This window comes from Cavia porcellus, unplaced genomic scaffold (genome assembly GCF_034190915.1).
Source record: "Cavia porcellus strain 051 isolate PalLab524CR breed Dunkin Hartley unplaced genomic scaffold, mCavPor4.1 scaffold_17, whole genome shotgun sequence".
Classification (NCBI taxonomy): domain Eukaryota; kingdom Metazoa; phylum Chordata; class Mammalia; order Rodentia; family Caviidae; genus Cavia; species Cavia porcellus.
Window position 1 is genome coordinate 54,324,732 of NW_026947500.1, and position 15,026 is coordinate 54,339,757.

General features: G+C 47.7%; 1 protein-coding gene across 5 annotated transcripts in view; it reads right to left on the reverse strand.

Annotated features, from left to right (window-relative positions):
- Positions 1 to 14,653, reverse strand: part of Patl1 (PAT1 homolog 1, processing body mRNA decay factor) — a 30,421-nt gene extending 15,768 nt beyond the window's left edge. For 2 of the 5 annotated variants that reach the window (XM_005001132.4, XM_003464199.5), the window contains exons 1-9: positions 14,461 to 14,651; positions 12,223 to 12,334; positions 5,541 to 5,758; positions 5,154 to 5,234; positions 4,426 to 4,620; positions 3,396 to 3,497; positions 2,862 to 2,951; positions 2,445 to 2,668; positions 867 to 1,010 (exon numbers count right to left, since the gene is read on the reverse strand). In XM_005001132.4, coding sequence (XP_005001189.1) covers positions 867 to 1,010; positions 2,445 to 2,668; positions 2,862 to 2,951; positions 3,396 to 3,497; positions 4,426 to 4,620; positions 5,154 to 5,234; positions 5,541 to 5,758; positions 12,223 to 12,334; positions 14,461 to 14,475 — 1,181 coding nt within the window. In that variant the 5' untranslated portion in view covers positions 14,476 to 14,651. Of the gene's footprint in view, positions 1 to 866; positions 1,011 to 2,444; positions 2,669 to 2,861; positions 2,952 to 3,395; positions 3,498 to 4,425; positions 4,621 to 5,153; positions 5,235 to 5,540; positions 5,759 to 12,222; positions 12,335 to 14,460 lie in introns of all 5 variants that reach the window. The other 3 variants (XM_013146438.3, XM_005001133.4, XM_063228160.1) reach the window with 3 other exon arrangements.
- Positions 14,654 to 15,026: the final 373 nt, after the last annotated feature.

The following is a 15,026-nucleotide window of genomic DNA, read 5'->3' on the forward strand; positions in this document are numbered from 1 at the left end:
GCCACCTGGGTTCCTCCCACCACGAGCTCCATATCTGTGTACACTTTCATTATGCAGAGGGCTAATATTTAACATTATCAAACATATTACTCTTTTCTCATGTAGTCTGCACTTTTTGAGTCTTATATAAGACTCCATGCTGGTTCCTCTTTTTTCCCCTGCAAATGTAATTCCAAGATATTTCTGAAAGTGAGAAATACTCACAGAAAAATAAAATTAGTGGGTGAAGAAACCTCACAGTTATGTCTAGTGTATTTTATATAGCTGCATAGTAATAGAATTACTTTATATAGACCCATGAAGGCAGAGGCTTTACTTGTCCTGTTCTTTTTTAATCCTCAAAACCTATCACAGCGTCTGGTACACAGCTGGGGCCGCATACATAAGTATGTATTTATACTTACTGAATAAGCATTATATAATTTGAGGTAAAAATAAAAGAATGACAACCACAGGATTCACACGAGACCTGAGTAGGAAACCTGACGGATAAAATGTTTCCTGAGGAAAAGAAAAGGAAAAAAAACAAAAAACAAAAAACAATCACAGCTCAACCTTAATTCTGATTTATGATCAAAAGAACTGTGACAGGCTGGCACTTCACCAATGGATTTTTAATTAGAAAGCAGTGTATCAAGGCCAAGGATATAGCCCAGCAGCACAGCGCCTGCCTGGCAAGCATGACACAGTTGTGAGTTCCATTCACAGTACCAAAAAAAAAAGAAAGTAGTATATGAAAAACACAAGACAGCATTTATGATACAAACTTACCAGGAAAGCAAGCTCCATGTTAAGTAAACATATGAAACAAATACAGTATGGTGACAGTACCTTGTGGAACATGAAGGGGTATGACGAGCACTTACTTTCGGTTCTGCTGCTGTCTCTGGTGCAGGAGCCGCCGGTGCTGGGGGTGCAGGTGGGTCGTGTCTGCACGGAACACTGGGGCCTGAGATCTAGGGGAAAGGAAGCCGGACTCTCGATTCCACCGTGCTGAAGGTGCGCAAGCTCTGGAAGGTGGTCAGCATACAGTAACTGTACACAGGCTCGCTCTCAGGATCAGACAAGAGCCTATTCAAAAGACTTTTACAGCAAAATGGCTACAATTTTCACAGGTCTCTCACAAAGACCAACTCTCTACTTCTAAGAGGATGATGATGGAATTTCAGGGAATTGGTAGTAAACAGTAATAAGATATTTGGGGAAAGGGCACCTGTTTAATAGAAATATCTTAACAGGTTTAACATACTCATCTTTAACTACATGAGAATGACAGAGAAAATTCGTGGCTGAGAGTTAATTCCATGTCAGCCTGGCTATGCTGCGGGATGTAGTTATTTGATGAGCTCCTGGTTCAGCTGTGCTATGAAAGCATTTTACGCAAGATTAACATTCATCATTACCTGGCTTTCAGAGGAAGGGACGACCCTCCAGTCCTCAACCGTGTGCCAAGTCCCTTAAAAGCTTTAAGAGCACACGGAGTTTCTGAAGGAGAAATTCTGCACCAACTGAAACTCAAGCCTGCTTGAGCCTCCAGCCTGCTGGCCTACACACTCAAGCCTGCAACTTCCACTGCCTGCTTGTGGATTTATGACTTGTTAGCCTCCAGAATCCCATGAGCCAACTCCTTAAAGTAAACTCTATTTATGTATCTTCTGTTGGTTGTTTCTCTTGAGAATTAGATACAACAAAACACAGTTTCTGAGAGCAGGACCTCGTGCCCCTCATAAAACCAGAGGGCAGAAGAGAGCAGCTGGCTAGTGTGGAGATTAGCAGAGCTCTAAGCACTGTTATCTCAGTTCCTTGGTTACAAGTCATTCTGCATCAGTCAGTGCTGTGTGCACCTTGATGTGGATCTGTCAGGTGAATGCTAAGGGAGATACAGAAATAACTTTAAGGAGGTAACAGGTAATTAACTGGTAATGTACGCATGTATAGTGATAGCAGGAGACTGTTGAGGGCAAGATAAGAAAGCCTACTGACTCTCCAACATTTTCCTGATTGCCAAGTGGAAGATCCAGAAACTTCTCAAAATTTTGTTGAAATAAAGAGAGGGAAAGAAAAGTGCCCTGAAGGATACAACAGCAAGGGTGTTTAGGTGTGTTACATAGAAGACCATATTAATATTTTTGATTGGATTACTGAACACAATGGTTCGAAGTCTTACTGTTTGAATGTTCACTTTGTGTGCTTTGATCCTGTGACCTGAAATACTGTTTCTAAGATGATAGTGAGTAATCTATTAACTGGTGATAGCTGTTTTTTTTTTTTTTTTTGGTAGTTCTGAATTACTTGTACCCTTACACTGTTTTGTTTTGTTCTGCTTTTTTTCTCTTTTCCCTTTTAAATAAAAAACAAAACAAAAAAACAAAACCACTTCAGTCAGCAAATACCCAGAGGCTTCTTCTCCATGGGAACCCTAAGCGCAGGGTTTGCTTCCATACCGTAGGGTTTGCAGATGAGGTCCTGGTCCAGGTGGGTGCTGCTGCGGGTGCGGAGGTGGCGTGGTGGGGGGTGGGGCGCCAAAGAAGGCACGGAAGCCTGCAGCTGGGGGTAGCATCTGCCCAACTCGCCCTTGTAGCAGCTTGGGGTTCATGGCAGCGAGTGGGCTCCCGACAAAGCCAGGGACCCGTGCAAACTGGCTGGGTGACATCCGTCCAGGCTGTAGCTACAAGAGGACAAGATCTCAGATCTGATCCAGCTACAATCCCCCTGTTCTGAACCACAGCAGAGCCAAGACTGTCTCCACGAACAACTTGGTGTGAAAAGCACAAGTAGCAACCACTACAGAGCCAGCACATGTCTGTGGACACCGAGGCCCACAGGCAAGCTCCTTCCTGCACTGCCCGGCGCAGGCTCACCTGAGCTCCTCCAAGAAGCTGTGCTCTCTGGAGGGGGCTGAGAACAGCAGGAGCACTAGCAGGAAAAGGGGGACCCAGGAGGGAAGAATTCTACAAAGAAAAAAAAAAAAGGGAAAATTACATCCACAGTATGAAACAGAACAGGGAAGGTTCTTAGAAGTGCAGTAGAAACTTAGATGGGAAAACTCTCAAGCTGTAGCTTTCTACTGAATGAATATAAAAAAAAAAAAACGCTAGATATTAGGAAATACTAGAAATTGTGACTGTAAAACAAGAAAGCAAAAGACTGAGAAACTGAAGTAGCAGGAAATAGACTGAAGAGAATAAGCTTTGTTTGTTTTACAGGAAAGACTAAAGAAACAAGTGAACTGTGCATTCTGACCTGGAGACAGAGATTCAAACAGAGACTGGTTTTTAAAAGAAGGAAAATGACATTTGGGAGACATCAGAGCTTCTCTGTCCTAACACGGATCATATGGGCAGGGACCATAGCATGAGCCCTGCATGGCCGCGTCAGGCCATGAGGGGACGCACCGCGACACCGCAGAGCTGGTTGGGAGACATCCTCTCGCCATAGGGAGCAGGATAACGTGGTGGCATTGGGGGCCGCACGTGGACAGGCTTCGGACACAGGATCTATCGGGACAAACATATATACAACTACATTCAATGAAATCAGCTTTTCTTCCACCTACAGCCCTCCCCCCAAGTCCTGGCCGCGACACCTCAACGCCAAAGCCCTAAGTCTATTCGGATCGCTCTGGCTAAGAGTTCAAACATGGAGCCTCTGCTCACTTCCTCACTGGTCCAGCAAGGTGGCATATTAATAGAGGAAGACGTAGCCGGCTCTCCAGCTGTCCCCACCCTTCCACACTGTCTGAGGGATGCCAGCAGATGTCCTGAACTGTAGACTCTCTTAAGAGGATCGACTGCAGTAGCAGCAAGGGAGAAAGGAATAGTAAGAAAGCTGGAGGATTAACTATGCCCTACTCAGGAGCCTCTGGGATCTGGCCGCCATGCTCAGCACTGCCTGCTAGGCCAGGGTTCCACCATGTCGGGGCGCTGAGCCTGACTGGCTGTACCGACCCCGCCCTCCCCCCATACCTTCCAAATTGGCCTTCCTTTCCAGCTGCTGGTTCAGGTGGAGGGAAGTCTATGGAACAGGACTGCACAGGCTCTAGGGAAAGCAGGGATATCTTAAAGGTAAAAAGGGACGTGGACAATGCTGAGAGTTCCCACTCCCCCCAGCTTTCGCTTTTCTCCCTGCCAACGTATAGGGCAGCCAGAAAAACAGTTCAAAAACGGACTCTGCTCTAACCGTGGTAACTACCCTCATTCTCCCCCACTGAAAAGGTGGTGGTGGCAGTAGCGGCGGCGGCAGCAGCAGCAGCAGCGAAGGTTGCTAGGGGCTGTCTCTAGCTGGGCTAATTTCTCTAACGGCTACTCTTCTGCCTAATATAATGCCTACCTGAGCCTTCCACCCTCCGCCCGCACTGCCCATGGCCCATGAGACCCTGCCCAGGTTCCCGCTGGCCTGGGCTGGGTGCCTGTTAAGGAGAGGTACCTGCTGGTTAAAGTTGGGCACAGCCACCTGCTTGGGCGGGGTGCCAATGGGGACTGCTCGCACAGGGGGACTCCCGATGACGGGTGATGTCGACCGCCGCGGCAGTGCACGCTCAGAGGGGTCTCGCTCATCTTCCGGACCCTGTGGGGGCCTCGGAGGCAAGGCATACTCTAACACAGACACCGCGGGCATGTCCTGATCGAGGAAGTGGTTAACAAGCTAAGTGAATGAGTACTTGAAATGCTTTACTGATAATCTCTACAGATGCCAAAGTACACTGGGTAGTTATTTAACAGTTTTTTCTCCAATATATATATAGGAAAATTCCCTTCTTTAGTACACAATTCAGAGTTTGGTGAAACACACAGAATAATGGGCCTGCCACCATAATAATGATACAGAAGAGTTTCACACTTGCCGAATGCCCATGCATTGGCCTTCTACAGTCAACAACTTGCACCACATCCAGTCACTGGCTAGCACTTACTTCTTCTGTCCCTATGGTTCTGCCAAGACTCATTAGCTAACTCAGACCCCATCCCAGAAGCCCCAGCAGTGCCCTCTCAACTTCATCCAGGGACTGTAGGGTGTGCCAAGCATGGGCAGGGGGAATGTACCCCTGGCAAAGGACCTAAACTGATGTGTTCTTACAGCAAGGAAGGGTATGCCAGACACCACTGAACCTTTACAGCTGTCAAGTTACAGAAAGACACATGTTTGTGTAATACCTGAGCCAGCAGCGGTCCGCGGATTCGCCTCAGGACTTCGGATCCATCCCAGATGCTGGAATTCAGACTTCCTGGCTGCGGCTACCAAAAAAGGAACACAGGCACACAAGTCTAGAACTGTGCAGCAATCAGAACGACTCACTCGCTGGGGGGATCAGAGGCCCAGAAGAACCTCAACTGCTTGAGGAAGGAACTATAGGGCTACAGGGTACTCAAGACTTTCCAACTTCATCTTCTACAATTGCTTTCACTGGACACTGGATTATCAGTTTTCTCTGGCATATGTAATTTGTAAAGGTGAAGCTTAACAGCTGAACAGTCCACTAAAGCTTGCACCAGTGTAACAGTTTAATGAGTACCACAGTTCTCAAAGTCAGGGTGACTTACCTGTAAAACTGGCCTGGTGTGCACTGCCCTCATGATAGCTGGATCCTCTAACTCGTTCTCAATCACCATCTTGCTGAGCCTCTCGGCCAGGTTCTCCTCATGGTCCCCCAGCAAGTCCATCTCGTCCCTTTCTCCATTGCCTGTCTGCTCCCTAAGGGCGTCGGGCGGCTTCTCTTCCAGCTCAGCCAGGCGCTCGTGAGCTTCCTGCCAGTCATCGTCTGTAAGACAGCACAACCCGTGACACTGAAACCAGAAAGGCTTCTGAACTCTCCCATTAATCCAACAGATGTCCCAAATCTGGAGCATGAGTGGAAAGCTCAAGTTTTGCTTGGAGACATGCATGGAGTCAGTCAAATGGCAGGATGATGGGGTGGGCTTTTCCTTACTGAGAGCAAAGGTGCACCTGGAGTAGGATGCAAAAACCTGGACCCGCAGCCTGAAACATGATCAGTGGGGTCTGAACTAAGCTGGTGGCTGGCTGAGACTTGGTGACATTTCAGGCAATAAATTCAAAGAGCAGAAAACCATACTGCTGGTATACAACTTTCTTCTATGTTGTAACTGCCAATGACACAGCCTTTTCCTGTTTATTTCATTCAGTTACTAATTGGCATGTACCCACTACATGGGAAGCACTATGTGAAATGAGGACTGTGTCCTTATCTAACTTTTGCTCATCAAGGTAATGAAATAATGAATAATTAGTGACTCCCTCAGAAGATGAAAGGGAGAAAGGTAAACTGAAAACTTCTGATGACCAGGAGGAAGCTGCACTGAGAAGATGATACCCGAGTGAGTTTCAAAGACCAAGTGAAGTGGCAGAGAGTGGTCAGGGCCAGGGCCTCAGGGAGACAGCCAGCCAGGACTGTTCACCTGGGAAGGAAACAAGCAAGAGGAGTACACAACAAAATGAGGTTGCAGAGCCAGGAGGAAGGTGCTCCCTTAGGGTTTCCTAGGCTTTTCAGGTTGGACTGGGGAGCTGATGAAGCTCTGATGTGGTCAGAGATTTACATCACAATAACATATAACTTACAATGCAGAAGTTCCCCATCAGCCCAAATTATGCTGGGCATGGTTTTGGACACTTGTCATCCCAGCACTCCAGAGGCTGAGGCAGGAGGACCCTGTGAATTCTAGGCTAGCCTGGACAACAAAGTGAGTTCGAGGCCAGCACCTAAACTCAAGAGCAAGACTATCTCAAAAAACAAACTAAATCGTTGAAAGCTTTTTATTTAAGTAATATATGTATACACAGACATGTACAAGATAAAACCGATCTTATTTTGTTTTGTTTTCTTTAACACCTAGGCATGATTCTAATCTACTGAAAATGTGATTTATTTCATACTGGAAAATGTTTGGATAATTTGCAACTTTTCAACCCAACAACTGAACATTATTTGTTATCTTAGAATCCTAAGCCAATGTATAAATAGATTGGTCCCTTCTCAAGGGCCAGAATGTGAGCATTTTACATTTGCTATTTTTTTCCGGTAATAATGTGTTGTGGAGCTCTAGTGATCAAAAATAAGGAAAGTGGACTTTCAAATTCAGAATTGGTATCTCAGGACTCACACTGGCCCAGCTCTGCAGTGGACGGGACACACTGGCTATGCTCCAGTCCAAGAGGAAAGTCTTGCAGGCACCCAATGCTACAACCATGCGAGCCTCTGGGATTCTCTCTTATCACGCGGGATTTCCTTCCCTACCCAACAGCATTCTCTGATCCAGGTGCCTAGTCGGTGGCACTCGGAAACATCATTTCACAAAGAAGAACTTAAAAGTAGTAACTGTGTTATAATGGCCTTTGACAAGTACACTTTGATGTGCTCATAAAGGGGAAAAAAAACCCCTCTCCATGGAAATCAGTGCTCATTTAAATGCTGGTCATCTGTGATGATTTTTTTTCTCTTTTGGTACCAGGGATCGAACTTGCAACATCATGCTTGCCAGGCAGGTGCTTACGCTGCTGAGCTAAATCCCAGGCATCTGTGATGCTCTTGAGGAACAGTATAATTAAAAATCATTCCAGACATTCATATCTGTGTCATCCTTAGTAAGCTGAGAAAGGACAAACTGCTGCTTCTTTGCAGTTCTACTTTTTTTGTTTTACATCTCCCAAATTCACAGTTAACTTGTTAATTTACTGCTTCCTATGTAGTAACGTTCTACGTTACCTGTTTTCAGTTACCACTTCCTACATTCATGTGGGCTAACTTCACCAGATCCTACTAAACATCATCTGTTCTTAAAACTAACGTGAAAACCAAGTGTGGTGATGTCTATCACACCAGCACTTTTGGAGGCAGGAGGATCATGAGTTTGAGCCCAGCCTGGGTAGTTCAGTGATTCAGTGAGACTCTACTTCAGAAGATAAAAAGGCTGGGGACGTAGCACAGTGTGAAGGCCCAGTACAGAAACAGAAGGGTTGTTTTTCAGACAGGGTCTTGCAATGTGGCCTAAGTGGGCCACAGCCTATTTTACCCTCAAAAGTGCTGGGTTACAGGTGTGCACCAATGCAGCTAGCTGAAAAAATGTTTTAAAAACACTCAACACTGTGGTCATGTCCTGTGCACATGGATCAACTGGGCATGGGCTGCTATCTCCAAACACCCAACAGAGGAATCTGTGTCACAAAACACTGTCATCGGGGGCTAGGGATTTAGCTCAGCGGCATAAACACCTGCCTTGCAAGCAGACGGTCGTGAGTTCGATCCCTGGTACCGATAAAAAAAAAAAAAATAAATAAAAACACTGTCATCATCAGTTCCAACTTTTTTTGCTCTTGTGAAAACCATCTGAGGCAGAAAGTGAGAAATCACCCTCTGCTGGAAAATATTTCACCCTGCATCTGCTTCAAATGACTTAACATCAGTGACTTCAATTAATTTTGTTGAAAATGATGCAGCAAGGCTAAAGAACAACAGAGAAATGAAGGGAAATAAGTATCTGTGTTCCATCCACTAATTCACTTGCACCTTTGTGTGAGCTGCTGGATTTTTGGCTTTTCTAAGTTTATACTACATTGCCCCTGGAAACCTATCTTTGGGATATGCTTCAATAAACGCAAAACAAAACGAAGTAGACATGATTGGATTTTTAAGGCCGGTTAGGTCCTTTTCAGCAGAGGCAGATGCCCAGATTCCCTAAATACTGGCCGAACATGATTCCAAGTTCACTTTAACTATAGTTAGTTGGCCTCTTGGTCACTCTGCTTCCTTGTCTGTTGGAAGGAGGGTGACAACAGTATCTCACCTCATGAGGTTGCTGTGAGTGCTAGCAATACATGGTATACATGAACATGTCATAGACCCCAGGCATTTCTAGAGTACCAGCAGCGAGGACAGCAATGCTTTGCTGCCCTGAGATGGTGCAAATTTTTTTTTTTTTAAATTCAGAAGACAATGACTGGTTTCTTAGGGAAAGGTGACGCCAGTGATCTAAAATATCAGCTGCACTAACAGGTATTCAAGATGCCTACTCCATCAATCAAAAATAATAAAATCATCACACAAGTCAGCAGTCTAGTATTCTGTCTACTGGCTTACCCTACACAGGTGTGTACCTGCAAAGGTGTACCAGCAAGCCACGGGCTGACTCAGCAATAGTTAAAATAATACTGATAGCAAGACAGTATAAGGAACCAAGATTTTTACTTTAAAGTTCTCAAAGGCAAGGGTTCCCCTTTGGCAATCTTTCCTCCATTATTAACTCTGTTAATCAAAAAGCCCTCTTTCTGGGTGGGAGGCCAGGAATGAACTCCAGCTTTGCCTCATGTGTACTAGGCAAGCACTTTTACATTGAACTATGTATGTGTTATTTATACTTTTGCAGAAGTAGGGTGAACCCAGGGCCTCACACTGAGCTGCATCCTCTTCTGTACTTTAGACAGGCTCTTACTAAGTTGCTCAGGCTGGCTTCCTGCATAGCTGCCGTTATAGGAAGGCACTGAGGTGCCTGCCAAGAGGGCCTTCTTCATCACTTTTCTGTCCCAGGTTACAAAGTGAGAAAACCGTATTTGGAGTGACTGGAAAATACACTAAGTATTTCAAATTAAAAGATTTATCACAGTAAAAGACACCTTGGCATCAATCCCCTCAATACATTCTCCTCCCTGTGAATGTATTCTTCCTATTGCTCCTGACACTTTCCCGGGCAGTTCTGGAATCCCCTTTCCTAAGGATCTTCAGCAACACCATGTGGCTGCCTCATTGTCCTGAATTAACCCGAAATGTTTACTTCTCATGGTCACTTTGACTTTGGGGAAGAACTGGAGGTTAAGCAGTGTGCCAGCCCTGGTGAACAATGTGGACGAAGACTCCCTGTGATGCTGTCATGAGCAGCCTTTCCACTGTGCAGCATGTAGCAGCAGCATTCACGGCCCTTCTGATCACACCTCTTAGAGACACGTACAAGCTCTTCCAGAACTGCTTCAGAAAGTGACAAGGACAACAGGGTGTGTCCAAAATGAAGGGGCGCTTTATAGAGTTAATGGCAGTATGTCTGCTACTGTAATAAACTTAAAAACTTTTAAAAAAAACCATTGCTATATCATTTGGTCACACATATCTTTTTCACTACCTATTCTTCCTGAGGACTCAAGAGCTTTTTAACCTGTGTATACTTTCTTCTCATATAAAATACAGCTCTATACGCTGCCTCACCCTTTTAAGTCCAATACTGCCAGCGTATGAGGAAAAACAAACAGAAAGAGACCAGTACTTTGGAAAGTCAGTGAGAAAGCAAGACCAAGCCTTTCCTGCTCAGGTTAGAAACCGTGCCATCTGATCCTAATACGGTACACACCTGTAAGTCACTCTAGTCTGCTTCCTTTGACTAGTAAAGGGTCTGCTGAAAAGTGGTAACCTTCAGCAGAGTATTTAACAGAAAAAGAGTCCAAGACAAGCACATGCAACCTGTAGCTATGACTGTATCCTGTAAATTATTACTGAACGATCTCCAAAATACAGACTGCGCCTGCTCATAGCCGCCTATGTTGTGACTCTGCTTTGCACTGCTGCCCTGTGGTCTCCCAGGAGAGCACATGGCACCTGGGGTCCTACCTTCCTCTTGAAACACCTAGCTTCCTAAACTAGGGCTCCACCCCAGTGTCTTTTCTTCCCTCTGCAATGAGGCTCGCTTCCACGTGCAACATTTCTCTTGTTCCTTTGCACTGGGACAGCTTCAGTTTGCTCTGAAATCCTGTAAAAGGCTGACGGCTGCAGACATTTTTGTCTTCACCCATTCATGTGTCTCCATGCAAGGGTTGGCAAACTAAGGCTGCTCAGGCACTGCACGGCCAGCTCCCGGGAGTACTTGACAATGCTGGCTTCTGCCACAGAACCTCTGGAGTCACTCATGCTGCTGACATTTCTCCTCTGGCTCACTGTTTCACTCTGAGTACTGGCTGTGTGGATGGAAGGACTATGGTTCCAAGGAAAACACTCACACAGCCTGACATAAACATGGAGAGAGCAGCATTCTGAAGCCAAGAGTTAAAGTGAAATCAGCCTACTCAGTTTTTTAAGTTCATAATTTATTAGTCCACTTGCTCCAAAGTTGTTCTAAGTAAATTTTCTTCTCAAATTTCATCAAACACGATTGCTTCTTCAGTTCTTCACCTGGGCACTCACACTCTGGCTTTGAGTTCAGTTTTGCTCCTCTACTCTTTTTGACTCCTATTGCTCTTTTCCGTATCTAGGAATGGGAAACTTAGGTTTCTAGGGACGCATAGCACATGAAGCCTTCCTAGCACCACAGCGCCAGGTCCCATAAGCTTCCTATTTCATTGAAGATGCTCTAAGATAACTGCCATGGCTATGCAACACAGCAGTGATGGCTGAATTGTCAAACACCCATGCACCCTTACCAGACTCTGGATTCCCATTGGTCAGCTAGTTTTTTTTTTTTGTCTTTTTCCTTTTTATCGGTACCGGGGATTGAACTCACGACTGCCTGCTTGCAAGGCAGGCGCTTATGCCACTGAGCTAAATCCCCAGCCCCTGGTCAGCTAGTTTTAAATTGTGTACCCTGCTATTAAACTTTTCTACACCTTGGAACATTTCTTCTAAATGTCTATTTCCCTCAACATTTGAATTCCTTGGTAATGGCCAACTAGCACAGATCGTATAGCTGCAAAACATGGGGCTTAGAAAAGAGACTTCCAACCTTTTAGGTATCAGAGACCAGTTTCACAGAAGAGAATTTTTCAGGGTGGGGCACAGGGATGTGGTTTTGGGATGACGATTTGAGGAGGCTCAAAACCTAGAGCCCTTGCATGTGCGGTGATGGTATGTTTCAAGCTCCTAGGGGATGCCACAGATCTGACAGGTGGTGGAGCTCAGGTGGTGACAAGTGACAGAGCAGCTGGGAACACAGCAGCTTTCCCGGCTCAGCATGCCTGCCGCTTACTTCCTGCTGCACCACAGGTGTCCGAACAGGCCCCTGGCAGCTACCAGGCATGGGGACTCTTGGCTTAGAGAACCCGTGGTTTTCCTGAGGCCAAAGAGGCCCAGAGACCCCAGGCAGAAGGATGAACTATCCCAAGTGAAGGGTGGATTATGCTGACTGAGATCAGGAAGAGATTATGTTATCAAATGAAGGAAGGAGGTCACTGTCAAGACAACACACTTGAAAAGACTAAGAGGCCAAGGTGCTACAATAGTGGAAAAATGTCACTTACCAATTGCTCCTGATCCAAATGTATCATCGTTGAACTGATCGATCTCCTCATCTTCTTCTCCAAGGCCCTGAAACGTATCTTCATCTTCATCTAGAGGACAATCCTCTAAAGACTGAAAAGAGAAAAAAACAGTAGCTTTCATGAGTGAAATTTACATTCTCAAAAAATATTCTAAGGTTGGGTGTGGTACAGTATGGCCCTTAATCCCAGCACTTGGGAGGCTGAGGCAGGAGGATCACTGTAAGTCTGAGGTCTGCCAGGACGACACAGTGAGACCTTGTCTGAAAAAAGAAAAGTTCATCTTCCCTTTTCAATGAATGTAAGTTTCATTATGACTTTAAAAAATATTTTTTAAGAGAAAATTCTGTTATCCAAACTAACCTCAAACTCCTGTGCTCAAGTGATCCTCCTGCCTCAGCCCCCTGAGGATGAAGACTAAGGTACATTGTGTTACTGTCACCTAGATTTTTTTTCCCCCAGTGCTAGGGATCAAACCTTGGTGTCCTGCATGTTAGGCAAGCCCTCTACCACTTAGGAAACAACCCTAGTCAGCTGACTTTCTGTAAAGATGGCATTTTGTCTGTAGTCCCTAATGCACTGGGTGCTCCTAGCAGTTTTTTTCTTTTGACTTCTAGTTTCTATTCCTTTTTTTTTTTTGGTACCAGGGATTGAACTCATAACCTTGCACTTGCTCGCAGGCACTTGTGCCGCTGAGCTAAATCCCTGGCTTAGTTTCTATGTCTCTTTTCTTTTTTTGTCTTTTTGAGGCAGGGTTTCTCTATGTAGTTCAGGCTAGCTTAAGCTCACTTTATAGTCTAGGCTGGTCTTGAACTCACAATGATCCTCCTGCCTCAGACTCTCAAATGCTGGGATTACAGGCGTGAGCCACCATGCCCGGCTTAGTTTCTATTTCTTACTTCATTTAACTCCCCCCACCAAGCATTCCATTTCTCTAGTCTATCAAGACTCTATTCTCAGTATTTTCTCAGATACCCAAGAAACGAAGTGCACATTTTTTACTTCACCGGTTGGAAAAGTGACAGCTAACACTAACACTTTCATGATCCTTGGCTTGAGTTTCATGCACTGTTAGCAACACAATTCACATCTCCCTACCTCTACTGGTATCACTTTTTCAACTATGTCATTACTGTTTAAGGGTTTCTTTACATTTTCCATTCTTTCCTGTTTCCTATAATCTGAACTCCAGTGATAACACAGAAATAGCTGAATTCCAGAAATCAACTGTGATTTGGGAGCTCAAGCTCTGGCTCCACTCTTACAGGTAGTGTGAACCCCATGGAAGTCCCTTTTCTGATTAATAATTAAGTATCTTTTGAGAACCTGCTGTGTCTCAGGCTCCACAAGGCTCTCTAGGCCTTAACTTAAATCGTGGTGCAGAGACAAACACCACTTCCTCCAGCAAGTGTGCGGTGAGGTGAGGAGCCAGCTAGGTTTTGCTGCACACAGCGTAGACACACGGCACTTTAGAACTGTTGTATTTTACCGCCCCCCATCTCATGTATTCTCCAAATTTTCTCTTAGTGACTCCCGCCCACGCTCCCGTCCACACACGGTCGGACTGGCCGCGAAGCACTCGGCCGTGTGCACTCGGCCGTGGGGTCACGGACTCGGAATCGCAGCTCTGCCCTCTACTCCAGGCTGGGTCCGTGAGGCCCTCGCCCAGCGCCGTCCCAAGGCTTTTCTACCCGTCCCAGCTGCCTCTCCGACTCACACAAGGCAAGAAAACGGCCGCCTCCAAATCAGCGGCCCCCTCGGCGGCCCCGGTCTCCAAATCTCGGCCTCCCACAGCCGCCCCGGCCCCCGGGGTCCCCCCGCCGCCCTCCACCCTGCGAACCCGGGCTCGCGCGAGGAGCCCGAGGCGCTCAAGGTCAGCAGGCGCGGGCAGCGGGACTTCCGCAGGGCACGCCCCCTCCTCGGCCGGCCGGGTGGAGCGGCGCGGCGGTCCGGGCCTGGGGCGGGAAACTCGGCCCGGCACCCACGGGGCGCCGCTCCTCACAGCCTGGCCCGGTCCGGGGAGGGGGCTCACTGACGGCGCCTCCCGGCCTCCGCTCCACACAGCTCGGCTCCACCGCGTCTCTCACGCCGGCGCAGCTCCAGCGCCCCACCGGTCTGGCCCGCTCCCCGCGCGGCGACCCCTCGCCGGCGCGGACCGGCGGGCGAAGAGGAAGAGGGGCGCGGGGCTGGGAGGGGTCACTTCCGGTGTCCGGGGCTCACCTCGTAGCGGAACATTCTTGGGGAGGGGAAGGGAGCGGGGAGGGGAGTGGGAAGGGAGGGGAGAAGTGCTGCGTCCCCGGGCTCCTCCGCGCGCGGGTCGTCTACCGGCTCACGACCCCTAGCCGCCGCCGTACGCCGGAGCGTGCGTGGTAACGTGCGCAGGCGCGCCTTAGGTCGGCGACGGTTCTGCTCTGCGCCCGGCGGCGGCGGCGGCTGCGTGGGACAGATTTGGCGTTCCGCTTCCTATTCTGCGCGGCGGGAAGGTCTCGTGGTGAGAGACTGCGCACGCGCCGCCAGTTCGGGGGCTTAGGAGCAGTCGGACCTGTAGCTCCGCCCCTGGCGTTCCGGCGTCCAACCCCCTGTCGGCCTGGCGCCGGGCCGGTTCACAAGCTCGCTTCAGCAGCCGGGGCGGGGGAGGCCGCGTGACGGTCACAGGGTGCGCGGCGCCGGGGAGGGACTCCAGGGCGCTCGGCGGCCGAGAGAGGATCGCAAAGTCGGGTTGGAGCGGCTGCGGCCCGGCGGCGGGTCTGGCGGCTCTGCGTGGAGACGCGCCCGCCTTTATTTTA